Source organism: Schistocerca serialis, chromosome 3 (assembly GCF_023864345.2).
Source record: "Schistocerca serialis cubense isolate TAMUIC-IGC-003099 chromosome 3, iqSchSeri2.2, whole genome shotgun sequence".
Classification (NCBI taxonomy): Eukaryota; Metazoa; Arthropoda; class Insecta; order Orthoptera; family Acrididae; genus Schistocerca; species Schistocerca serialis.
The window spans coordinates 117,990,576-118,018,224 of NC_064640.1; the positions used below are offsets into that span (position 1 = coordinate 117,990,576).

A 27,649-nucleotide genomic window follows, 5' to 3' on the forward strand; every position below is an offset into this window, starting at 1 on the left:
CCGAGACGTGTAACCAATGGCACCCCATACCATCACGCCGGGTGATACGCCAGTATGGCGATGACGAATACACGCTTCCAATGTGCGTTCACCCCGATGTCGCCAAACACGGATGCGACAATCATGATGCTGTAAACGGAACCTGTATTCATCCGAAAAAATGACGTTTTGCAATCCGTGCACCCAGGTTCGTCTTGTCTGTGATGCAGCGTCAAGGGTAACCGCAGCCATGGTCTCCGAGCTGATAGTCCATGCTGCTGCAAACGTCGTCGAACTGTTCGTGCAGATGGTTGTTGCCTTGCAAACGTCCCCATCTGTTGACTAGAGACGTGGCTGCACGATCCGTTACAGCCATGCGGATAAGATGCTTGTCATCTCGACTGCTAGTGATACGAGGCCGTTGCGATCCAGCACGGCGTTCCGTATTACCCTCCTGCACCCACCGATTCCATATGCTGCTAACAGTCATTGGATCTCGACCAACGCGAGCAGCAATGTCGCCATACGATAAACCGCAATCGCGATAGGCTACAATCCGACCTTTATCAAAATCGGAAACGTGATGGTACCCATTTCTCCTCCTTACACGAGGCATCACAACAACGTTTCACCAGGCAACGCCGGTCAACTGCTGTTTGTGTATGATAAATCGGTTGGAAACTTTCCCCACGTCAGCACGTTGTAGGTGTCGCCACCGGCGCCAGCCTTGTGTGAATGCTCTGAAAAGCTAATCATTTGCTTATTAGAGCATCGTCTTCCTGTCGGTTAAATTTCGCGTCTGTAGCACGTCATCTTCGTTGTGTATCAATTTTAATGGCCAATAGTGTAGTAATACAAACACTAGTAATGAAAGGAACAATGTAAAAGTTATCGCCTTATACATGAACTGGATGGTACATAACGGCATACAAGCTATTAAGCGTATCAGAAACAGTGAGCCCAATATTTAAGTTTCTGCAAGATTGATCGAAAGTAACTTACAAAATGCCTGACGACAGGAAGGATACATTGCTCTGCAGAGGGCACAATACACTAAGCAAGTGTTTTCTGCAGTGCCAGATGACTGGATGTGCCTGGCCTTTCACAGTACGGACTGGGGTACCAGCAACAGCGAGGCTGCGCTCGCTACTCGCGGCCGCTGCCAACATGCATCTTCCGCGTTGCACTGCCAGACCGTTTTCTCCTTACTTCCAAAAACGTTAAGCTGCAGTACTACGTTCGTGCCAAGGATATTATTCTGTTCGGCCTATTTACAGAAAGTTATGTTAGAAGGAATAGTGCCCGAACTAATACGTGTGCTTAAACAGGTTCTATTAACTGTATTGCAAGCAAAGGTAAACTAGTAGCGACGTATTTCCTTCGAATGAAATCCAGAAGGCAGCAGATACCGGAGATCGCGTGCATTACTGGTTTCCGTACAGATGAATGATTGAAATGATCGGTTCCTAACAAACAGAACTCGGTATATCGTTATTAACTGGGAGATAAGAAAAACAATGTTGTGTGCACATGCTGTGCTACTACTATAAGGAGCGATCAATAACTTTCCGTTCGAAGGTGTTACACTAAAAAATCGGTAGGCCAATCAGGCACAATAACCTTGACCATTGAGGCAATCATCCTACCGACGCACCAGGTTGGAGAGCCGTCTGGTAAGACACCGTGCCCTGCTGCGTGAAGGAGTCCGTAACTGCCTCTTGCACATTATCGTCAGACAGGAATCGTCGATCCTTGAAGGCCCTTTTTAAGGGACCGAAGGCATGAAAATCGCATGGGGAGAGATCAGCACAATACGGCGGGTGCTCAATTGTCTCCCACTCGAGCTGCCGTCACTTCTGTGTTAATACATGAGCGATCTGGGGACGTTCGTTACCACGAAGGGGCAGCAGCCCTCCACAGCACCAGTTTTCGACAGACACGCTCCCCCATACACATTCTTCATTGTCCAATCGATGTCTACCGGTGCGCGCGCAATATTCACTATTGACTTTGAATGTATATGGCTACGGAAGCGGCAAAATAAATACTCAATAGTCATAGTTTCGTTCAAGTTAATTTACAAAATTTGTGTTCTATGCCTCTTTCATTGTTATTACTGATAATAGTGAAGGAATGTATAAACCACCTTCACTGATTTTTGCTTTATTTCACGTACATTCTAGTGAATACCTTGAAACTTTAATTGAATTATGATGTACAGTGACTGGTTCTCTTAGTTTTTGCGCGTAAAATATTGGCAGTGTCTGCATTCTGACGTTAATGTGTCACTAAATGGAAAATTTGGGAAGTACAATGCATCACCGCAGACACTGGTGTCTGGTCTGCACAAAATGCGCTTAATGTAGCTGCTTGCACGGAGAGCTCTCTTTGGTCCTGCTTTATGCAGTACTAATAGAACAGGAACGGGTATCTCAATGGTATCGTGATATTCCTTTAAAAGGAAAGTCGCATGGCATTGGCTCAAAAATGGTTCAAATGGCTCTGAGCACTATGGGACTTAACATCTGAGGTCATCAGTCGCCTAGAACTTTGAACTACTTAAACCTAACTAATCTAAGGACATCACTCACATTCATGGCCGAAGCAGGATTCGAACCTGCAACCGTAGCGGTCGCGCGGTTCCGGACTGAAGCGCCTAGAACCGCTCTGTCACCGCGGCCGGCTCGCATGGCATTGTCGGCTTGGAGATCCCAAGGGGCAGGTTCATGCACCTTGTCGGTAAGCGTTGATTTCCGCCATCCGATGTGGCCCTTTCCTTGTGGATAGACCAAAAGTTGTGTATTTTGGGTATTTTTGAAGTGTGTGAGTGAGTGTAATGGAAAAGTGTATAGAGTGACATTTGCGTTGTATTATGATGACGACGATGGTAAGAGAAGGTGAACCAGGTGCCTACACAAAGCCTACTCCACCCGGATAACACCCGGGTGGTTCCCATCCTTCAGACGGCTCAACGTCAACAGCGTCAAAAGCCCTCATTTAATGAGATACTTCAATACGTTGTATTATGATGACGACGATGGTAAGAGAAGGTGAACCAGGTGCCTACACAAAGCCTACTCCACCCGGATAACACCCGGGTGGTTCCCATCCTTCAGACGGCTCAACGTCAACAGCGTCAAAAGCCCTCATTTAATGAGATACTTCAATATAGGTTTGGAATTTAATCTAGGATACTAGCTCACTACCGCTTGCCGGCCAAATAGCGCCAGTAAAAATTTCATCCATCACAAGGATTCGAACCGGCTTATCTCCTAGTCACGCGTCAACGCGCAGACGTGTTTGCGACCTCATCTACACAGGCGAGTAATCTTACTTTAGTTACCCCTGATGGACTGGCGTATGTGTTCGCTAGTCTCACCATTTTGTTATGGAAAGACATGATTACTAACCGAGCACGCTTCCAACTTCTGTGACTTCTTGGAGAAATTATTCGTGCTTCTGTCGCTAATGTCGACCGAACTTGTTGGAGCTATAAGCGACATGCTTGATGGCTTCCCATCAAGCATGTCGCTTATAGCTCCCCCCTTACAACCTCGTTCTTGTCGAAGCTCTGCTTGAACTTCACGCCGAAAACAGAACATGGCTGGCTAAGTTCACATTGCTAACTGAAACTGCTGCGTACATATTTTTGCACCTTGTAGAGGACCATTTTTCGCCTATCACTGGCTGCTTTGCGAAGTGAAGTTGCCTTTATGGCGACGCTATTGCGAGAATCCTCAGCTTGCTTGGCACTGGTCGTGGACTTCTACGACAACTTCAAAACAATGCACGAATTCCAGAAGTTGAGCTATTCTGGAAGGATATTTCGCTGAATCTGCGCACTTTGTGCCCAATATTTACACGTGTCTGCCACCTATTATATGCTATGACGTCAAGAAGTTTTGTGTAGATGTAGGCATCGTTAGAAGGAAAGATAGCGACCGACGAGCCTCAAAGAAATGCTATAAAGCCGCTGCAGCTCACAGTGTGTACGGGAGGTTGTCGAACTTTTAATTATCACTTCTGACAAAATTATGTGATTAATTCGTTTGCTTGTTTGCATGTACACGTCTGCAGTCCTTGTACACACTGGGCTTCTTGCGCTACAGTATTTCGGGACGGCGCTAGAGAAGCCAAAACAAACTGGCCCAATTCCATTGATAATGTAGAGTAAACTGACTTCTTCGAGGTGATAATTAAGGCTTTTCGAAGACAAGCATGACCTGAGAGATTGTAATTCTACGAAGCTCATCGCATGCGAGGCATTTACACAGGGAGGTCAGAAACAGACAGAAAAACTTGGAATGTTGCTGGGTAAGTTGAGCCGAGAAGTAATTGTTAAGAAGAAAAATACGATACTTTGTACCGTTTCCGTGTTAATTGGCATTGAAGTTAGACGATCAGGCCGCAGCACGCGCAAATTCTAACGGCTCACGAGAGACGGTGTCACCAAACGTGTTCTTCGTTTGGTTTCCTAAAACAAAACAAGAGAGCGATACAAAAATTGAATATGGGACGCTAGTACGGATCGAATCCGAGCCAAAGGCTGAACAGTCTCGTGCGCCATCACCTGCGTTATGAGAACAACTGAACTAATTGTAGCTAGCGGGTTGCTCGAATTTGCGCGCGCAATGGCCTGACTGGCTACCTTCAATGTTAATTAACTGTGCAGCGACGCTACGTAGCGAGGTTTTTTGTTAACAATTATTTCTCAGCGCAACCTACCCTGCAACACATTTACAAGCTTTTCAGACTGTATATATATATATATATAGGGAGACGATGTCGTTCAAAACTTGTTTCTGAATGTGGCAAGAGCCGCAGATGATCAGTGCCCGGTACAAAGATTGGCACTGACTAAACATAAATAGGTGTAATGTAATGCCTGTAAATATACACTGAAGCGCCACAGAAACTGGTATAGGCATGCGTATTCAAACACAGACATATATAAACAGACAGAAAACGGCGCTGCGGTGGGCAACGCCTATATAAGACAACAAGAGTCTGGCGCACTTGTTAGATCGGTTACTGGCTGCTACAATGGCAGGTTCTCAAGATTTAAATGAGTTTGAACGTGGTGTTATAGTCAGCGTACGAACGATGGGACAGCATCTCCGAGGTAGCGATGAAGTGGGGATTTTCCCGTACGACTATTTCACGAGTGTACCATGAATATCAGGAATCCGGTAAAACATCAAATCTCCCGACACCGCTGCGGCCGGAAAGAGATCCTGCAAGAACGAGATCAACGTGGCAGAAGTGCAACCGTTCATCAAATTGCTGCAGATTCCAATGCTGGGCCATAAACAAGTGTCAGCGTGCGAACCATTCAACGAAATATCATCAATAGCTTTACGCCTCGCCTGGGCCCGTCAACGCCGACGTTGGACTGTTGTTGACTGGAAACATGTTGCCTGTTCGGACGAGTCTCGTTTCAAATTGTATCGAGCGGATGGGCGTGTACGGATATGGAGACAACCTCATGAATGCATGGGCCCTGCATGTCGACAGGGGACTGTTCAAACTGGTGGAGGCTTTGTAACGGTGTGGGGCGTGTGCAGTTGGAGTGATATGGGACCCCTGACACGTCTCGAAACGACTAACAAGTGACACGTACGTAAGCATCCTGTCTGATCACCTGCATCCATTCATGTCCATTGTGCATTCCGACAGTTTGGTAATTCCAGTAGGACAATGCGACACCCCACACGTTCAGAATTGCTGCAGAGTGGCTCCAGGAACACTCTTCTGAGTTTAAACACTTCCGCTGCCCACAAACTCCGCTGACACGAATATTATTGAGCACATGTGAGATGCCTTGCAACGCTCTGTTCAGAAGAGATCTACACCCCCTTGTACTCTTACGGTTTTATGGACAGTCCTGCAGAATTCGTATTGTGAATTCCCTCCTGCACTACTTCAGACATTACTCGAGTCCATGCCACGTCGTGTTGCGCCACTTCAGGGTGATCGCGGGGGCCCTACACAATATTAGGCACATGTACCAGTTTCATTAGCTCTTCAGTGTATTAAAAGGCATAATATCGTCTGACAAAGCGATTGGTGATTTAACCGGAATCAGTCACAACCATCAAATATCGGAGTTATTTAAGGTAGAGCAGATTGGGGAAGGTAAATGCCATACTGAGATTTATTGCAAGAATCCACGCACGAAAGAGGTCACTTATAAACTTATCCTTCGAACAATTCTTGAGTTTTGTTCGTCAGTTGGGATCCGTACCGAAATAGACTGTAGTTAGCGCGTGACTGTCACAGGTATACACAACAAACTGCAGTGGGGGACGCTACAAGAAAGGCTTTGGGCATCGTGGAGAGCCTTAAAGCGAAATTGCGAGTGCCTGCATTCCGTGAGTCAATAAACATCCTACTGCCTCGCGTAACCATCATGACGATAATATCAGATAAATCGGCGATTTTGGTAAATGGGGACAAACCGCAGGGAACAATCCCTAAAAGGATAAGGAGTAAAAAACGTCATATGAATATACACTACCGGCCATTAAAATTGCTACTCCAAGAAGAAATGCAGATGATAAATGGGTATTCATTGGACAAATATATTATACTAGAGCTGACATGTGATTACATTTTCACGCAATTTGGGTGCATAGTTCCGTAGAAATCAGTACCCAGAACAACCACCTCTGGCCGTAATATAGGCCTTGATACGCCTGGGCATTGAGTAAAACAGAGCTTGGATGGCGTGTACAGGTACTGCTGCCCATGCAGCTTCAACACGATACCACAGTTCATCAAGAGTAGTGACTGGCGTATTGTGACAAGCCAGTTGCTCAGCCTCCATTGACTAGACGTTTTCAATTGGTGAGAGATCTGGAGAATGTGCTGGCCAGGGCAGCAGTCGAACATTTTCTGTATCCAGAAAGGCCCGTACAGGACCTGCAAAATGCGGTCGCGCACTCTCCTGCTGAAATGTAGGTTTTCGCAGGGATCGAATGAAGGGTAGAGCCACGGATCGTAACACATCCGAAATGTAACGTCCACTGTTCAAAGTGCCGTTAATGCGAACAAGAGATGACCGAGATTTGTAACCAAGGGCACCCCATACCATCACACAGGGTGATACACCAGTATGGCGATGACCTATACAAACTTCCAATGTGCGTTCACCGCGATGTCGCCAAACACGGATGCGACCATCATGATGCTGTAAACAGAACCTGGATTCATCCGAAAAAATGACGTTTTGCCATTCGTGAACCCAGGTTCATCGTTGAGTACACCATCGCAGGCGCTCCTGTCTGTGATGCAGCGTCAAGGGTAACCGCAACCACGGTCTCCGAGCTGATAGTCCATGCTGCTGTAAACGTCGTCGAACTGTTGGTGCAGATGGTTGTTGTCTTGCAAACGTCCCCATCTGTTGACTCAGGGATCGAGACGAGGCTGCACGATCCGTTACAGCCATGTGAATAAGATGCCCGTCATCTCGACTGCTAGTGATACGAGGCCGTTGGGATCCAGCAAGACGTCCCTTATTACACTCCTGGACCCTCCGATTCCATTTTCTGCTAACAATCATTGGATCTCGACCAACGCGAGCAGCAATGTCGCCATACGATAAACCGCAATCGCGATAGTCTACAATCCGACCTTTATCAAAGTCGGAAACGTGATGGTACTCATTTCTCCTCCTTACACGAGGCATCACAACAACGTTTCACCAGGCAACGCCGGTCAACTGCTGTTTGTTTATGAGAAATCGGTTCGAAACTTTCCTCATGTCAGCACGTTGTAGGTGTCGCCACCGGCGCCAACCTTGTGTGAATGCTCTGAAAAGTTAATCATTTGCATATCACAGCATCTTCTTCCTGTCAGTTAAATTTCGCGTCTGTAGTACGCCATATTCGTGGTGTAGCAATTTTAATGGCCAGTAGTGTGTTCCAAGGGAGATACAACCACTTGAAAGTGGAAGTGAGATACCTTTGACAGTGTAGGTTTCAATAATTGAAAGCACACATGAAAATACACCATAGAACTAGAAATTTTCTGTCTGTATTAGTGTTTTGGTGGTATGGTGGCAGCGAAACATCAACACCGGTTCAGCTTCAAAGAGTGGTTGGGGTTGGTTCAAATGGCTCTGAGCACCATGGGACTTAACAGCTATGGTCATCAGTCCCCTAGAACTTAGAAATACTTAAACCTAACTAACCTAAGGACATCACACAACACCCAGTCATCACGAGGCAGAGAAAATCCCTGATCCCGCCGGGAATCGAACCTGGGAACGGGAAGCGAGAACGCTACCGCAGGACCACGAGCTGCGGACTGTCGGGGTAGTCATTGTGGAGACGCCTCGGTATGGAAATGCGGAAGTGAGTTGATGCACCATCACGCAGTAGCCACATTACCCTTCGTACCACCAAAGGCACAACTTCCAGAAGGGCAGAAGTGTCACCCACAGGAAGTGCAGATACGCCTCGCTTTTGAGCCGCTGTGGAGGGATGACTCGTTCCGCGGTCGCCTATAGTCCCCAGCCACGCATTGAAACTGAACCGGCGCTGATGGTTCGTTACCACCACACCGCTAAAATCCTAGCACAGAGATAACATTCCCACTTGTCTGTATTTTCTCATGTGATTTCTTCCAATCATTAAACCTACACAGTCAAAGACCTTTTATCTCTTCCTTGCAGTCCGTGTACCTCCCTTCGAACACATTTCCGGCCTTATGTCCACATGACCTTATTTGCTCCTTAGCCTCTGAGCAACAGTTTCCTGAAATTTGTCTCCATCTAGCAAAATCATCCTGCATATGTAGAGGTAGACAAATATCAAACGCCAGTAGTTTTGCGGAAAATAAATCACTGCCAAAAATAATTTTGCTTGGGGTAACAACTTGAGTGTGTAATCGCGTCACAGGTATGAAAAACGTAGTTCGCCAAATTAGACGTATTTTAGTTTTTATTTGTTTCTCTAAGCCATAAAGCATTTAATCTAGCCACAGAAGCAATCATACAAGGCGATCCAAATTGGTGCGGCACAATGTTAACAGCCACGCCCAGTTAAAACGTTGAAGCGAGCAGGAAAACAGTCTACAGCTTTCACCCGATGAGAAGACTGCAGCACAAATTAGAATACGCGTCTGAAGATGACGATGAGCTTATTCTCGGTATTAGTAATGTACACAGAAGCACCTAACAAATCCGCTGAGGCATTTTCGCAATACGTCTTTCACTGTTGATAACACGACTTATGAACCACTGACGACTGCATAGTGTTTCATAAATAATTCAACAAAGACAACGTTTTAGACAACTGAATGAAAATGATGGGGTATTTTCCTGCATGTTTAATAACTGTATCTATCTGGATATCGAAGCAACTGCAAATAGAACTAGGTACTTTTCTCAACGGCTGTCGAGAGCACTTGAAAAGGAGCAGTCCAAGAGATTTCACAAGCGTTAATCTTTGCAGTGCAGACAATCGCACAAATAGCTTCCGAAAGCTGCTGAATAAGAAGTACAAGGATAATGACACGGAGCAATTTCATTCCTAAGCAGTAGTTAAAAAAGGGTCACTCATATTTAGAAACACTCAGTTATTTATAAAACGTCCATTTCAAACATTAACGAACGTTATATACATAGTTTTCAAGATATATGTAAAGCTCTTACAGTAAAATGTTCTAGATAATTTGCAAACATCACAGGGAAAAAGGCATTTTAGCTAAGTAAAAGCAACTGAAAACCTTTTATCGACATTTCTTAACGATTATGAAAAATTAGAATAGCGCAACAACGCTGGGTGGGATTAAAGGACGGACGACGGCGAGGGTATTGAGAGACTGAGCACAAGGTCTCACCGGGAAAGGAATTTGGTTGTGTCCTATTCAAACTAACCGTCCCGGCGCTTGCCTCAGGCAATTTAGGGAAACTACGATAAACCTATAACCGGACTGTTCAGCGAATGCGAGTCCAGTGTCTTAAACACTGTGCCACTGCTATAGATTTGCGTATGGAAAAATTTTACATACAGATGAATACATTCATCGTATGGTAGTAGGTAAATGTGGTAATTTCATCCAGTAAATCACTGTTAATCGTAATATTTTTATATACAGGTACGTTGTTATATGACGAGTTTTGTCTTTCTTCAGTACTCAGAGTTGCAGCACCATGAAGGCAGCATACAACAAACTTCAAATTGGCGTGAAATGTGTTACATGCTTGATATGCATTTTATTAGAATTTCAGCGCAATCGCACAATGTAGGAGTAACACTATTACACCACGCGTTCGAAAGTTCCGAGGCTGGTTTCATTTCTTGAGCAAAAAGAACGTCAGCGCAGTAACTACTGTGGCAGCTTTAAGTAATAACTGTAAACAACAAATGTGCATTCGACCACTCCGCTGTGGGCAGGCCACGCTGAGTATTGGACGTATGGCCGTAGTGTGTCACAAAATCGCAATGGAGTAACGAATTGAACGCCCCTAAATCAAGTGTTCAAGACGTTAACCAGAATGTTTTGAAAGAGAGAAAAGCGTGTGCAAAGTTTGTTCCGCACACTGTAACTCCCGAACAAAAAGAACGACGCCTGCCACGTCTTGACTGAAATGCAAAACGCGGAAAATTCTTTTCAGTAAACTAAAAAGAAAAAACGCTTGGTTGATGAGACTCTGTGCTATCAATACCAATGTGCGATAAAAAAAGAAAGTGGAGATATTCGCATGAGGTCAACGCCTTGACGACAAACCGACTCTCAAGCCAATGAGACGCGCGAGCTGATCATCATCAGCATCTACATGCCTACTCAGTAATTCACAATTAAGTGACTGGCAGAGGATTCATTGAATCACCTTCAGACTATTTCCCTACCGTTCCACCCTCGAACAGCGTGTGGAAAAAACGAACACTTAAATCTTTCCGTAAGAGCTCAGAGTTCTCTTATTTTATTATGATCTACATCTACATCCATACTCCGCAAGCCACCTGACGGTGTGTGGCGGAGGGTACCTTGTGTACCTCTATGGGTTCTCCCTTCTGTTCCAGTCTCGTATTGTTCGTGGAAAGAAAGATTGTCGGTATGCCTCTGTGTGGGCTCTAATCTCTCTGATTTTATCCTCGTGGTCTCTTCGCGAGATATACGTAGGAGGGAACAATATACTGCTTGACTCCTCGGGCCGGCAGTGGTGGCCGAGCGGTTCTAGCCCCCTCAGTCCGGAACCGCGCGACTGCTATGGTCGCAGGTTCGAATCCTGCCTCGGGCATGGGTGTGTGTGACGTCCTTAGGTTAGTTAGGTTTAATTACTAGGGGACTTACAAAAAGAAAAGTGATATCTGGCGATCCCCCAGGAAGTGTTACAGGCCCTCTGCTGTTCCTAATCTATATGAACGATTCGGGAGACCATCTGAGCAGTCTTTTTACACTGTTGACAGATGACACTGTCATTTATAGTGTAGCAGAGTCATAAGAAGATCAAAACCAACTGCAAAATTACGGACGAAATATCTGTATGGTGTGAAAAGTGCCAATTGACTCTAAATACGGAAAAGTGTGGAGTCATCCACAGGAGTACTACAAGTAATCCGTTACATTTTGGTTACACGAAAAACCACACAATTCTAAAGTCTGCCAATTCAACTAAATACTTGGCGATTACAGTTACCAATAACTTAATCACATAGATAATGTTGTGGAGAAGGCTAATCAAAATACAGTGATTTACTGACAGAACACTTGGAAGTTGCTACAGGTCTAATAAAGAGGTCGCCTAGACTACGCCTGTTCGACCTCTGCTGGAGTATTGCCGTGCTGTATGGGATCATTACAGATTGGATTGACAGAGGACGTCGAAGTAGTCCAAAGAACGGCAGCTCGTTTTGTATTATCCGTGACACTTTCTGTCCTATTTCGCGATATGATAAGCCAGTTGAGGTGGTAGTCATTAAAAAAAAAGGCGTTTTTCGTTATGGCGAAATCTTCTCGCGAAATTCGATGACCAACTTTCTCCTCTGAATGCGAAAATATTTTATTGACTCCAACCTACATAGGAAGGAATGATGATCATAATAAAATACGAGAAATCAGAGCTCGTACACAAAGATTTAAGTGTTCATTTTCCCCAAACGCTATTCGAGAGAGGAAGGGTAGAGAAACAGTCTGAGGGTGGTTCCATGAACCCTCTCCCAGGCATATAATTGTGAAATGCAGGGTAGTCATGTAGACGGTGTAATTCTGTACATAAAGAAAGATTATGCAGCGAGTTTCTCATCCAGAACCGGCATTTTAAAGATGGTTCTTGGTGAGCGGTTTATGTTACGCCTCGTTAAGAAGAAGACACGCCTGCCAGAACGTGTCGCATTTCGACAAAGGCAGGTCAGTGACTATTCGAGAGTGTGGTTGTACTGTACACACACAATAAGTAATATTTCGTTATTTGCTGTTTTTCCTGGAGTTGCAATTCTAATGACCAGCTACGTATATTTGTATTACACGACACAGAAAATCAAATTAAATAAAAATACGACTGTAATGGAATGTCTAACCAGTGATATTGCAGGAAACAAAAATTCCCGGATGTACCGGTTTAATATACACTTTTTCCCGGGTGAAAATAAACTTTTTGCGTGTTAAGTGACAATACTTTCTCTCGGAACAATGGTTAAGGTTTTATACACCGGCGTTGAACTTCCCGCCAAATTAGAAAATGAACCCCCCCAAGAAAAGAAACGCGCTTTAGAAAGATCTTTGATGTGCAGCAATATGTACGCTCGTATTTTCATATTACCAAAGTATGTAGTTGAATTCCACCAAACGTAGCACGTAAGTTTCCGAAGCACTGAAATCGAGATTGCGATCCGCTTTAGTAAGCCAATCATAGCTGATGTCATGTGATCTCGTCAGCCGATGATAGCAGATATTCATGGCGTAAGACACGTGACATAATCAGCCAATAGCAACCAACATCACTGTTCCGTAGCGTGAACATACAAATAGGAAAAGTTAATGGATTAAATTAATATACATAGTGTAGCTAAAAGATAAGCTACTCTTTCACGTATAATATTGGTCTTTTTTGCACGTGTTACACTTTAATATATATCATACAAATATACCAGTAAAATTTTAAATAACACAAACTTCTGTGTTCGAAATTCTTCCAAGTGGTTGGCCCTCAGAGTGTTAGGCTTTAAATGAGAATCAAACGCTCTGTGATTTAATAAATTCAAAGCATATTCCTACACGTAACGTAATTCATCTTGCGTAAAATGAAATTTACTTTGAAAATAACGCTTTTCAACCACCATTCGCAATATTTTCCCGTGACCTGTTAGAATTCGTTCCAGCAGTTGTCACAGCGCGCCAGAAAACTGCGTTACTGCGCGTGCGCAGCTACGATGACGTCGGAAGCCCACATGTTTTTACCTACATAGCAGTAAGAGCTCTTACAAATGTCGTAAACGAAACAGAACATCAGAGGGTACTCAAAGATCATCGGAATCTCGTAAAACAGACTAAACTGCATAATTCGGGTGAAAGTATACATTCGTATGTCCAGATTCAAAAAGAAGTAAGCCCCAACCCGATATTAAGCTTTTCACTGTGGTTTTCTTCGAGTAACAATACTATATAATGTTTGGTTCTTTATGGCATAACGTTATACGTGCCAGGAGATAAAAATGGACACTTGTAATTCAGCAAACAGTTGACACTAGCCAATAATGTGGAATGAAACACTTCGTTTCAAATAAATTGCGTGCCTCTGCGGAAAAGATTAATAAGAGCCAAATTCCTGTAGCAAATCGAGAAAAATAACTTCAGTGTTCTGCAACGCAATTAATGACTGACTGCCAAAAACCTGGAAATAAAATCAGGAAACTAAATCTAACAACATATTTTAGGCTTCCATAATTATGCGAAAGTATTTTAATTCACTTTCTAGCTCTCGGCCACAGAAATCCGTTTTGTTTTCATTTGGTGTGGGAGTTGCAAACGAAGAAGAAACAGCAAAATCTCTAAACGTAAACACGGGTCACGTGGAGATTACCACCCTCTCCACTGCAACTTAGACTGCTCTGCCCATGCGCGAACCTGGCAGCTTGGGCTCGCCAGAAGAACTTTTCCGGCTAGTGTCTGGCTGCTTGTTGCTACTGCTGATACAGCTAACAGCCGTAATTCAAGTAGCCGTAAGCGGACGCAGGTACTGCTCATACGCGACTCAACTGCACAGGCGCACGAGCCCGCTGGCAACTGCTCAAACGAACCTAATGTAAACCGTTGTGACGTCACGGTCATCGGAATCAGTTTGCTGTAATCAAGTATTGCATAGTCTTCGTCCTAAAGCCTTTGACATGGTGTTAGCAGACGCTTGTGTGTGCACTGTATTTTAATGTTGGAAATAGCGCATTTCCTTTGCAAGTAAAATTTATTTTGGTTTTCTTACCCTCGTTTACGTTTTATTGTTGCAGTATTATTTTGCAGTAGAGAGCTAAAGTAAAATTCTTTCTTACAGTATCAGTTCTTACCAGTCAAAATTACAAAAATTTAACTGAAAACTAACACAATGAGAAATTCCGGGTTTTCCCGGATGAAAAAATTTCCGTGTTTTTCCCGAATTTCCCGGTTGTCGCTGGGCGTATACACCCTGAGAAATGTTGAGTGACACTGACCTAATTAACACGCTAAGCTGCCGTCGCAGCCTCCCGAGATACACCCGATTCAACACTTTACCGGGAGTCACTGTGTAGTGCCTGCGTAGTGAACGTCGCAAACAAAAATGTTTAATTTTCGCTGTTGTCCGAGTGTTTAAGCAATTACGCGACTACTCTCTACGCGAGCGGCTATGCTGCTATTCCGGTCGGCTGGCCTCTAGTGCGGGCTGGAATGCCTCGAAAGTAGGGCCGCAGCGAAAGTCACCGTCATGTCCGAATGCGACATTAAATTCCAAGCGGCGTATGTGAGTTCCTGTCAGCCATCCGCGACACGGCATCACGAAGTCAAAGAGGAAGCACTCACCACTCTAATGGCACTCTGTACACAATAGCTTCCCGAAGGTGACCGGACATTTCTTGCTTGCAAATACACTAGCGTGCAAAACTTAATGGAAAAAAAAATCTGTCGCATGGTGTGCCCCTGCCAACTAACATACCTCGACGAAACTGAGATTATCCATAGAAATAATTGCTACAGTACTGTAAAGCTAACTCCGCGATTCATAATTGACCCCTGGACATTACAAAAGGCGGGACATGGTTCTTAATAGGGTGTGTGATCAAGGACGACAGTGCATGCTCTGCAAAGTGTTCCCATTCTGGCCACAAGGTTAGTAAGGAGTTCTTGTTGTAGGGTGTTCCAGTCCTCTGATGGATGGTCGTTGGCGCATGTGGAGCTGTTGCAATACGTCTCTCCAACGCATCCTGTACGTGCTCGATGGAATTTAAATCGGGGTTAACGGACTGGCCAGTCCATTCACCGAATATCCTCTCGCTCCCAGAGTTCTTCAACCTGCACTGAACGATACGGTCGCGTTCTGTCATCTATAAAAATGAAGTCGAAACCGAATGCACCCCTGAAAATATGCACATGGGAAAGGAGTACGGTGTCAAATGGTTCAAATGGCTCTGAGCACTATGGGACTTAACATCTGCGCTCATCAGCCCCTACAACTTAGAACTGCTTAAACCTAACTAGCCTAAGGACATCACACACATCCATGCCCGAGGCAGGATTCGAACCTGCGACCGTAGCGGTAGCGCGGTTCCAGACTGTAGTGCCTAGAACCGCTCGGCCACTCGGGCCGCCAAGTACGGTGTCAGAATGACGTTGACCAGTGAGTGTACCATGTTCAAAGACTTGGAGGTCACGGCGCCCATGCAACATTTTGCCTCCCCAGAAAAGACCTGGACCACCGAAACGATCATGTCCGAAAATTTTACTTGGTGTATTAAGTTTTCCCACCTCTCGCCATATGAAGGTACGTCCAGAATCCCTACCCTGCTCTCACCCAAGAAGAGCTCGCAACCCCTCTCCTCGTTGGTCCAGTCCTAGCCTCTTCGCACCATCGCAAAAGATGCCGCCGAAGAGCGGGTGTCAACGGAACGCAACATACTGGCAGGCGGACAAAGAGAATGCCTCTACGCAGTCACCGTGTCACTGTGGACCGTGAGAATGCGTGCTTTGTACTCCTGTTAAATGTTGCTGCAACTACATCCGCTGTTTGACGTGGGTCCCCTTTTGACTGTTGCACAATGTAGCGGTCACCTGCTGCTGTGGTTGAACGTGGTCGACCACCTCCACCGGGCAGCACTGCCCGTGGTTCGAACGCTCTCTGCTTCATATTTCTCAATGATTCTTCTACGTGTGAAGTCATCCAAAGGTCTCCGACCCATGTTGTAACGAAGACCACCACCACCACCACCACCACCACCACCACCACCACCACCACCGTGCATCCAAGCTACTCGCTGATCGACAAACACTGTCTTTCAGCGCTCCACCCACTGCCTCGTGTTGCGGGGCCAGCCCCATTTGGCGCTATGTCACACTGAACTCACGTCATGTGACGTACATCTTTCTGTGCACAACCGGAAAACATCTGGCAACCTGTACTTTCATTCATTTTCACTGAATTATCTGTCTCGTCCTTAAGTTTCACAGAACAGTGTACCATGCCTGATAGAGTGTTTCTTGTTGTTTCCCCAACCCCGTGTACGTACTCCGGACGCTACACAAATTCTGAGATCTATTCTAGCGGCATTCCACTGATCTTTCGGAAGCGACTCTCACCTCTCGCTACAGTGAGAACAAGCTGTAACCAAATACGCGCCAGCTTAATTTAAAATCTATTTTTCTTGTTTCATCTTCATTTTCCTCTCAAGTCAGCAACAGTTGGGTTTTGAAGTTTCAGGGCTGCAGAGATATCCATTTCAATATTCTGGGTATCGCTTGTTAACTTTTATGCACTTAACAGCTAATGAACGGTTCGAGATAGCGAAATAATGTTTCAGGAAAGTGACAGTAAACAAATAAAAAATATGTTCTTACATGATTAATACAACTGTTTCCGTCGAGATACTGAAGTATGGGATTTTATAAATGGCACTACGTACGTCTTAAGAATTAGTCCTAAATTTTGTTAAGAGTACAATGACCGGACGCTTGTTATGGCTTGCAGGGAAGCTTAGCCCTGAGAACTTTTCCTAGTGTCGTATCACTATACTCCAAATTTTAAGTGCCAAATTCCGAGTGCCCATAAAAAAAGTACACAGCTACATTTGAAAAAAAAAACTATATTTGCTTAGATACCACAGGAAAACAAAATGTTATGAGCAATGACCTTGAAACCTGTTACTCTACGGGTCTCCAGTCGCACCTGCGAAATTTAGCACTTGGCCGTGAAAGGAGAAGGTCCTAAATTTCAGTCACAATCCGACCCACAGCTTTAATCTGCCATGAAGTTTCAACTTTAAAATACTCTGTCCTTTGAGTACTGTAACTAATCAGAAGTTTTGTTTCTATATCTACAACTGTTTGTGAAATGAGACGACAGATTACTCCTAGCGCAGTTTACGCAGCTGTTAAGTATTGGAGACCAGATATAAATGCTTTTTGCGGAATGTTGGGAAGCAAGTTCGAGCATCAGGTCTGCACATCGTTGGTGGTTATTAAATACTTCAGCTGCTCAACTTAGGTGGGACGCCCCATTGTTATATCCGTGATTCAAATTTTTCTTTGCGGTATGAGGATCCATTTCACGCGTATTAACAATTTAAGGATATAGTATCTACGTGCACTCTTGAGATTTAAATTGTAATTTAGTGTCCGTTCGAGAGCACAGTCAACAGTATTGACTTAAATGGGCAAAGATAAGAAAAGAAGTCGGCACTCGCCATGATGAAAAAACTTATCTTACACACTCCGAAAGTAGATTACTGATTACATCAAGGCGGGAGGGGGGGGGGGCGGGGGAGGTAGAGAGAGAGAGAGAGAGAGAGAGAGAGAGAGAGAGAGAGAGAGAGAGAGAGAGAATGTAAATAGTACTTACTGATAGTCTTCTTCATCTTTCTTCTTAGGTTGATAGTTTTTCACTAGCCTCCTGTAACAGAAAGTGATCACGTAAGTTTATACTCTCATTTATATTCCATACAACTACAATACCTAGCTAAAGGCATTAAAAACGAAAGGCTCCTAAGAACGAGAAGTGTCACCGCATTTTAAATTCGCAATTGAATTAAACTTCAACGGCCCTTCAAGTGCGAGTTCACTCATTAATACATAACATACAGTGACATGTTTGTTGAAAGTGGCCTGCAGTTGTCCGATTAAAGAGAACAGTCAAAAAGCGTTATAATGATGTTACTTTATTTAGTACGTTTATTCCAGTTCTTTCCTCGATTCCAATACTAGACGAGGTCAGCGGAGAGCAGGACACAGAGTCTGCAGGCTGATCTTTTAGCTGCATCAACAGCAAGTTGTGTGTGACCGCAAGTGTTCTTCCCTCCACTAGTCGTGCGCATGTGCCACGAGGTGGGTGACTCAGAGATGAGTCTGCTCCTAACGGTCTAGTTTGCTTGCGCAGTAACAAGAAAAACAAACTGGCGCAAATCTTAGAGCACGAAGAAACTTGCACCCAAGATTCTTAAGCGCAGATGATAAAGAAACCCAATCTGGGAGCAACGCTCGCCGTCAAACTATGCTAGACTTTCTACACTGTCCAGTCACATTAATGTCCCCAATCGTCAAAAGAGCGCCACATTATGCAGCGCAGACCGGTGCGAGACGTGCAGGAAGAGTGTCGATGAGGTTCTCGAAGGTGCCGACAGGGATATAGTGCCATGCCGACTCCAATGCCGTGGCCAGCTGCATGGGGTTCCTCGGTTGAGGATCGATGACGCGAACAGCGCGATCGATTGGGTTTATTATACCTGGGGAGTTTGGTGGCCAGGGGTACAGTAAACTACTCCTTGTGCTCTTCGAACCACACACGTACACTGCAAGCTGTGTGATGGGTTGCACTGTCCTGCTGGAAGATGCCATCGTAGCGAGGAAAACAAACCGCATATAGGGACGAACATTTGACCCTACGGACAGATGTTTACTTGTGCTGACCCTCTGTGCCTTCCTGAATGACGAGATCACCCAGAGAAAGCCACGAAAACATTCCGCGGACCATAAAGTTCCCTCATCCGGCCGACGATTGTTTCAGGATGTTTGCCTTCAACCGTTTCGCGTCGGATACGCCAATGGCCATCTGTCCGACGGAGCATAAAACGTGATTCATCTGGAAAGACAACCTATCGCCACACAGTGCACGTGCAGTTGAGTACTGGCGTGAAAATCCAGCCTTTGTCGCCGATGACCAGCAGTCAGAATGTGTGCATGAACCAGGCGTCCGCTGCGGAGTTCCATACGGAGCAACGTTCGCTGAACGGTCGTTGAGGAGACATTGTTGGTAGCCCCTTTGTTCATCTGGACCGTCAGTTGCTGAACAGTTACACGTCTAGCCGCCCGTACACACCTCCGCAGCCGTCACTCATCACTGTCATCTATGGCCCGTGGTGCACCACAGTTGACTCCGAACCGGTTTTGGATATTTCCATTTTGTCATGCACGGTATGCTTTAACCACGGCGGCACGTGAATAGTTTACAAATTTAGCCGTTTCGGAAAAGCTTCCATCCTTGGCCCGAAAGCCAAGACCATGCCCTTTTGGACGTCACATAAACCGCTCCGTTTCCGCATTGCGACTGCACAGTTTTCCGCGTCCCCCGACACGCTTTATATACCTTCCACTGCCAGTGCTGCCACCTGCAGTCTGTGAACGGGAATTGCACGTTGACGTCGAACACAGGCGGTGGTCACATTAACGTGATTGGACCGTGTACAATCCAATAGAACCTTCCTAAGTAGAGCATTCAACTATTCGGAAGTTGCTTTCACTACCACCATACGATGATAGATGATTGTTTCGAGAACTAAGGCCAACACTACGCTTGTCCGTCCTCTTCTGGAGTACTGCTGCGCAGTGTGTGATCCTAGCCAGGTAAGATTAACGGAGTACATCGAGAAAGTTCAAAGAAGAGCAGCACGTTTTGTATTATCGAGAAATAGGGAACATTATACAGGATTTGTGGTAGACACCATTAAAACACATGCATTTTTCGTTGCCGCGGTATCTTTCCACGAAATTTGAATCAACAACTTTCTCCTCAGAATGCGAAAATATTTTGTTGCCGCCGACCTGCACAGGGAGAAACGATCGTCATAATAAAATAATAAATCAGAGCTCGCACGGAAAGACATCGATCTTCATTTTTTCTGCGTGCTGTTCGAGACTGGAGTAATAAGGAATTATTTTTAAGGTAGTTCGGTGACCCCTGTCCCGAGCACTTACGGTGGGTTAAAGAGTATCCATGCAGACGTAGATGAATGTAAACATGTGCAGACGCGGCGCGGGGTAACCGTGCGGTCTGGGGCGCCTTGTCACGGTTCGCGCGGCTGCTCCCGTAAGAGGTTCGAGTCCTCCCTCGGGCATGAGTGTGTGTGTGTGTTGTTTTTAGCGTAAGTTAGATTAAGTAGTGTGTAAGCTTAGGGACCGATGACCTCAGCAGTTTGGTCCCATAGGACTTTACCACAAATTTCCATTTTTCCATGTGCAGACTCTAAAGGTTACTCCTTTGTTGGCAACCACAATTAGCTGAACATATTTGGAAAACACGAATCTGAAGCTTCAGTCTGATTTGTTTTGTGTCAAAAACCTCGTTTACGACGTTTTCGCATATGGTGCGATAACACGTGTGCAGTCAACTGCTAGTCCACTTTCACAGAGCTATTTCTTTTTAAAATCAAAATTGACACAATGGAAACGTATGCGTCAAGACATAAAACTAGTATTAAAGACTCTCTCTCTCTCTCTCTATCTCTCTCTCACACACACACACACACACACACACACACACACACACACACACGATGCGCCAAGAGGAATGGTCAGTATTCGGGAACAGGACACAAATAATGGATACAAGAGCTACGAGTATTACTTCATCTTCGCTACTGAGAAACATCTCTTCTACTGAAGAACTGCCCAGAGCTCTTGAGGTACGCAAGTCAGAGCCCATGTTTACCGAACTTTTTTGCTTCGAATGATCGTTTCTGTCATATCCCGTAATATTGACCATTCCTCCTTGGACACACTGTACAGAGGAGAAAAACTACCTGATGAGGTCAGAATGGGGCAGAGGATATCGAAACGATCAAAATTTGCCAGTCAACCATACGCCCGAACGCAGCGTTGTGGAGCTGTACCCACAGAACACCAGTCAGTCAGTGGCGAACTCGCGGAAGCCAACACTCCTGAATATCTGGTCACAAGAATTTTTGAGGCCGCGGCAATCATTCCTAACATGCACGATGTTGTCGAGAGGGTGCGCCAATGATATCTTCGCCAACGTCAGCTTTGGAGCCAGGAACTTTGAACATTGGCTGTAAAAATGTTATTTGAAAACTATGAAATCTGTTTAAACAATTTATGTTCCACCAGTCTTGGTGGTGGTGGTGGTGGTGGTGGTGGTGTGATGATGATGATGATGGGTTTAAAGAGACTAATCATCTAAGGTTATCAGTATCCTATTCAGTATTCAACGACGGAATCTGTGCACCCCATCTGTCTACGTCTGGAGTAAATCTTATGTGCAAGTATGAGAACATTTTCCACACGTTGGCGCAGCGCGTATTTGAGGCGGGACGTGGGTAGCGGCTCGGTATTTACCTAGTGGGATGTGGGAAACCACATCCAGGCTTACGTGCTCACTAGCTCTCGTCGCTAACCCGCAAGGCGGATTCGATCCGCGTCAGGCTCACTATCCCCCGTCCCGGAAGCAGCGCGTTAACGCGCTCTGCTATCCTGGTGGAACATTTTCTTGTCATAGTTCACACTTGCTGCTCTGCTGTACTTTGAAGAATAGAAGTTCATTAATTATCTCTGTACAATCACCAAAAATTAAAAACAGTTCATTTAATTAGCAACTGAGCTCTTCAGCATGACGGGTATTAGCTGGGGAGCATGTTAGTTTAAATGCACGCTCTTTCGTGCGCTCATCGCTGAGTTGTGATTGATCTTCCGAAATGGTGCAAATGGTTCAAATGGCTCTGAGCACTATGGGACTTAACATCTATGATCATCAGTCCCCTAGAACTTAGAACTACTTAAACCTAGCTAACCTAAGGACATCACACAACACCCAGTCATCACGAGGCAGAGAACGAAATGGTGCATTTTCAATGTTTCGTTATCTAGTTAATTTTGCCCGATTAGACGTCTCGTACGCTGTTCTGACCTTATCAGGTTGTTCTCCCTCCACGCTAATGCCTGATCATGCAGGATGGGTGGAGGTCACGTGCCTCTCATACTTTTAAGCAATAGACAATGGGGAAAGAAAGGGAAGGGATGGATGGAAATAGGTGACTTCCAGCCGCACAGGGAATTGTGCTAATGCAATAGCGCAGGCTGAAAACTCGTACCGGACCGGGTCTCGAACCCGGATTTACCGCTTCTCATGAGCGATTCCCTAACCTCTTCGGCCATCCGGACACGGTACCTGACCTACTCAAATTTTCAGCTTAACGCACGCTGCAAGGCAGCGTCCACCGACCATTAACCCCTACAGACTTCCGTAGGTGTTCGGACGATACTAGTGCACCCGCACGGAAACCGACATCAATGTGCCGTCGATCTCTTACAGAAACGTATATATTTGAGTGGTGTCTGTTCTGTTGGATATGCCCGACACAACAGAAACCACTCAAATACATACACCCACTCATCGTTACTGAAGGCAGATGCTGATATCTGAATCGCACAAGGTTATGGAGAAGCAGTTAACAATGAGCTTTAGAGGGGTGGTGAATGAACAGTGGCAAGAAGACAGCGTGAACATTTAAGCAGTACTTGTACACTGCCGAACGCAGGGGAGTGGGAAGCTGTCATCTTCCTAATGACAGCTACATGACTCCGCAGAATAATGACATTCCACTGCGAACAGATACGTTCCGAATCCTTAGTTAATGATTAATGACAGCTCGTTAGATTAGCCAACAATGGAGCGGACACAGTTAAACATGTAGCTCGTACCCGCTCTGTATGTCAAAATGACCTTAGGTTACGAAAGCAGCACGTGGTCACGGTGAGGAGTATCGCCCACGCCTGAATCCAAGCCCTGTAACTTGCCGGAGACTGTACTTGTCTTATCAAAGAAATCGGCTTCTCCTTTCGTCTGTTTAGCTCTTGAGCCTGTAACGCAAAACAGATGCGACCAGCAGTAACGTGCTGCGCAACCTCTGTTGGTCAAGGCCTGTGGTCTATCTGTGGACACACTAACAACATGCCGAATGACTATGTTTGAAAATATTGGCGATAGACTAATTTTAACACGTCGCCTATTTCACAGGCTATTATCTAGCCAAAGCTGTACTAATTTTGACAATTCTTTATTAAGGCAAAACGGTTTGCTAAAAGCAACTTCTGTCTTTTAATAACCTCGCTGTCTTGGAACACTAAACAAAAGAAGAAGCAACAACATGGGAAGGAGTAAAAAGAAATTATAATTTTTCCAAGATCACAAGAAGACAGAGCAAAGAAGTCTCATTAGCTCTGAAACAAAGCGATTCTGACAAATTTTCAGTACAGTCGCACGTGGACTGCGTGGATCTGATAAGTACATGTATTCATCGGAGATTTCATCCGTGTAAGTTTACTCGCTAGCGGCCACAATACAAGCCGCGAGGCAACTGAATTATGCGTTATGCAACTGCAGAGGTCTGTAAGGAGAAAAAAAGCTAAAGCTGTGCACGGCTATAGTACGAAACCAGCGACAGGCGACTAGTGTTTCCTCGGCCGGGCAGGCAAGAAACCTTACTCGCTTCGGGACTTCCGAATGCCAGATACAAAAAACTTATAGTGAAAGCGTGGGCCGCTGGTCGCCTTTTAAGCGACACATAAATAGTGCAGTCACAGGTTAGCCACGCCTCTCCTTTTCGGCTCTAACAAAACACAGCGCTAAAAGCTTGCGGCACGCTTTTTTTGGGTTTATGAAGCTCATAAATATCTTTGAAACCTAATCTCAATAAACAATCTCGTACAATTCTGTCTATATTCGGTTTATATGTACTTCATTTGATTAACTGCAACGCCCTTTTAGATTAAATGTACTGTTGTAAAAACACTGCAAGTACAGCATTACCATAAATTTATCGTAAAATTCAGGCCTCCCCTGACTAATTCCGATATAAATAAACGAATGAATTTTCATACTGACCAACTCCTCTAGCAAAAAACAGTGTTTTGTGACGTCAGCCCGAGTTGCAGTCACACGCTTGCGACTGGGAATTGCGTAAGAATGCAGTTTCTCCAAGGTATTCCACGTAAGTCTGTTTCGATTATACTCCACAAGGCACTGGTACTAACTTCTGGAACACACATCGACGTTGTATTCGTCGTCTACCACCATAGCCAGTCTCCTGCGTACTTTGAAAACTGCTCATCCCATTCTTCTTCATCCCCACGCAAAACTGAGTTACTGAATGTTTTTGGTACCTGGTTAGTGATGTGCTGACTACCCTTTCATGGCTTTCGATTTTCCATCAGAATTAGGGGTGTAATCTTCCTGACTTTAATGGTAATATGCAGGTTGGCTTTAGCAGTAATGCGAAATTTGTTCAAGCGTTCTGTTCTTGAGACTCCCCGCATTCTCCTTTGAATGACTAGTTTCAGGGTTCCACGGAAAAAGAACCATACGCAACAATTCAATACACAATGTTCATGTTTTAAAACTGAGAAATTATTATACAGTAACGTTCTCATTTTGTTGAATTTGTAGTTAACTACTTCTGTTCAGTTCTTATTCGAAACCCTGATGTAGAATGCAACCGGTATCCAAACAGAAAGAGATCGTCCAGGATTCGCTGGACAAGTAGCGATTAAAGTGCTCCCAACTGACGAAACAGTATGGCTCAACGCTATACAACTTGCCGAACTTAACAATGCCTTTGGAAATATCCGCAATACATAGCATTCAAGATTACCGATGATCTAAAAGGTACACCGTACGACTGTGTCTACTTTACGTCCAGTGTTGCTGTTCATAACGTACGATGGAACACGTAACTTTTGAAGACAAGAGGTATGTACCTGAAAACACAACCTGTTTTGCTGACATTTGCGCTAATGTAGTCAAACGTTTGTTATAACCTGAATTGTCGGCGGCTCTAGCTCACAGTCCAATATGCATTTTAGAGCTTTATACTTAACGAACAAGGGGCTTAATTCTACACGATGCGACATAGGTTAGGCACACCAGCGACGACAGCTTCGAGTTGTGCCTATTCTCATCACCTGCTAGCCGTACAGGTGAAGTCTTATCCTTCTAGTACCAATACTCTAAGGCATAATGATGTGAATGTTTACCTTTCACTTGACCTGCCTGTGTGCCAATCATGCAACCGACTAGACTCGATAGGTGAGAACTATGACGTTTTCTGGAAATACACTCCTGGAAATGGAAAAAAAGAACACATTGACACCGGTGTGTCAGACCCACCATACTTGCTCCGGACACTGCGAGAGGGCTGTACAAGCAATGATCACACGCACGGCACAGCGGACACACCAGGAACCGCGGCGTTGGCCGTCGAATGGCGCTAGCTGCGCAGTATTTGTGCACCGCCGCCGTCAGTGTCAGCCAGTTTGCCGTGGCATACGGAGCTCCATCGCAGTCTTTAACACTGGTAGCATGCCGCGACAGCGTGGACGTGAACCGTATGTGCAGTTGACGGACTTTGAGCGAGGGCGTATAGTGGGCATGCGGGAGGCCGGGTGGACGTACCGCCGAATTGCTCAACACGTGGGGCGTGAGGTCTCCACAGTGCATCGATGTTGTCGCCAGTGGTCGGCGGAAGGTGCACGTGCCTGTCGACCTGGGACCGGACCGCAGCGACGCACGGATGCACGCCAAGACCGTAGGATCCTACGCAGTGCCGTAGGGGACCGCAACGCCACTTCCCAGCAAATTAGGGACACTGTTGCTCCTGGGGTATCGGCGAGGACCATTCGCAACCGTCTCCATGAAGCTGGGCTACGGTCCCGCACACCGTTAGGCCGTCTTCCGCTCACGCCCCAACATCGTGCAGCCCGCCTCCAGTGGTGTCGCGACAGGCGTGAATGGAGGGACGAATGGAGACGTGTCGTCTTCAGCGATGAGAGTCGCTTCTGCCTTGGTGCCAATGATGGTCGTATGCGTGTTTGGCGCCGTGCAGGTGAGCGCCACAATCAGGACTGCATACGACCGAGGCACACAGGGCCAACACCCGGCATCATGGTGTGGGGAGCGATCTCCCACACTGGCCGTACACCACTGGTGATCGTCGAGGGGACACTGAGTAGTGCACGGTACATCCAAACCGTCATCGAACCCATCGTTCTACCATTCCTAGACCGGCAAGGGAACTTGCTGTTCCAACAGGACAATGCACGTCCGCATGTATCCCGTGCCACCCAACGTGCTCTAGAAGGTGTAAGTCAACTACCCTGGCCAGCAAGATCTCCGGGTCTGTCCCCCATTGAGCATGTTTGGGACTGGATGAAGCGTCGTCTCACGCGGTCTGCACGTCCAGCACGAACGCTGGTCCAACTGAGGCGCCAGGTGGAAATGGCATGGCAAGCCGTTCCACAGGACTACATCCAGCATCTCTACGATCGTCTCCATGGGAGAATAGCAGCCTGCATTGCTGCGAAAGGTGGATATACACTGTACTAGTGCCGACATTGTGCATGCTCTGTTGCCTGTGTCTATGTGCCTGTGGTTCTGTCAGTGTGATCATGTGATGTATCTGACCCCAGGAATGTGTCAATAAAGTTTCCCCTTCCTGCGACAATGAATTCACGGTGTTCTTATTTCAATTTCCAGGAGTGTACATTAACTAGCGGTAGCTCAAAATCACATGCAGCTCATCTCTGATTATACTTCGTGACACATACATTTCCTTCTGTCAGTTCATGGCTGCTTCAGAAATAACTAGTGACATGTGAGTACCTGTCTACAATTTTAACTGTTAATATCTAACATTATTAGTAGACCACTGTAGAATAAGCTCTAATTCTGTTCGATGATTTCCGCATAATGATGCAATTCTTTGTACAGCACAAATTATTTTGCTCGACTTGAGACTTTTAACAGACCGCCTTCGACAACTTTCCACGAAATGTCACATTTATTTTATAGAATCGAAAAATGGATGAAAATAGTTTACTACACCAGACACCAAATTTATACTTAGGGTTGACCTCATGGTTCAAAGGGCACGCGTTCGTCATTTGGTGCTATCGCATCATATCTACATAGCGATAATATTTGCATTTATTGTCTTATTTCTGTAGCCAAGTACCACTCTCTGCTGTGTTATTCAAAGACAAAGGCATCAACAAAAAAGGACTACGTGAGAACCACTGCACTCTTGGCTTTCAGAAAGAAAAATTGACCTTCTACACGTCTTACTTTCTACACAAGGAAACGACTGTGCGCCACAATGGAAGCATTTCCGATTTATACCGCATACAAGGAGAGTGGAAAAACATCATCCGGTAAGTCACAATGCAGAGGAGACTGTGTTGAGAGATCGTGACGCCACGGTCACTG

General features: G+C 45.4%; 1 protein-coding gene across 6 annotated transcripts in view; it reads right to left on the reverse strand.

Annotated features, from left to right (window-relative positions):
* Window positions 1-27,649, reverse strand: part of LOC126469805 (formin-binding protein 1-like) — a 364,658-nt gene that overhangs the window by 138,303 nt on the left and 198,706 nt on the right. For all 6 annotated transcript variants that reach the window (XM_050097066.1, XM_050097065.1, XM_050097068.1 and 3 more), the window contains one exon: window positions 18,005-18,055. In XM_050097066.1, the coding sequence (XP_049953023.1) occupies window positions 18,005-18,055 (51 nt within the window). The remainder of the gene's footprint in view (window positions 1-18,004; window positions 18,056-27,649) is intronic.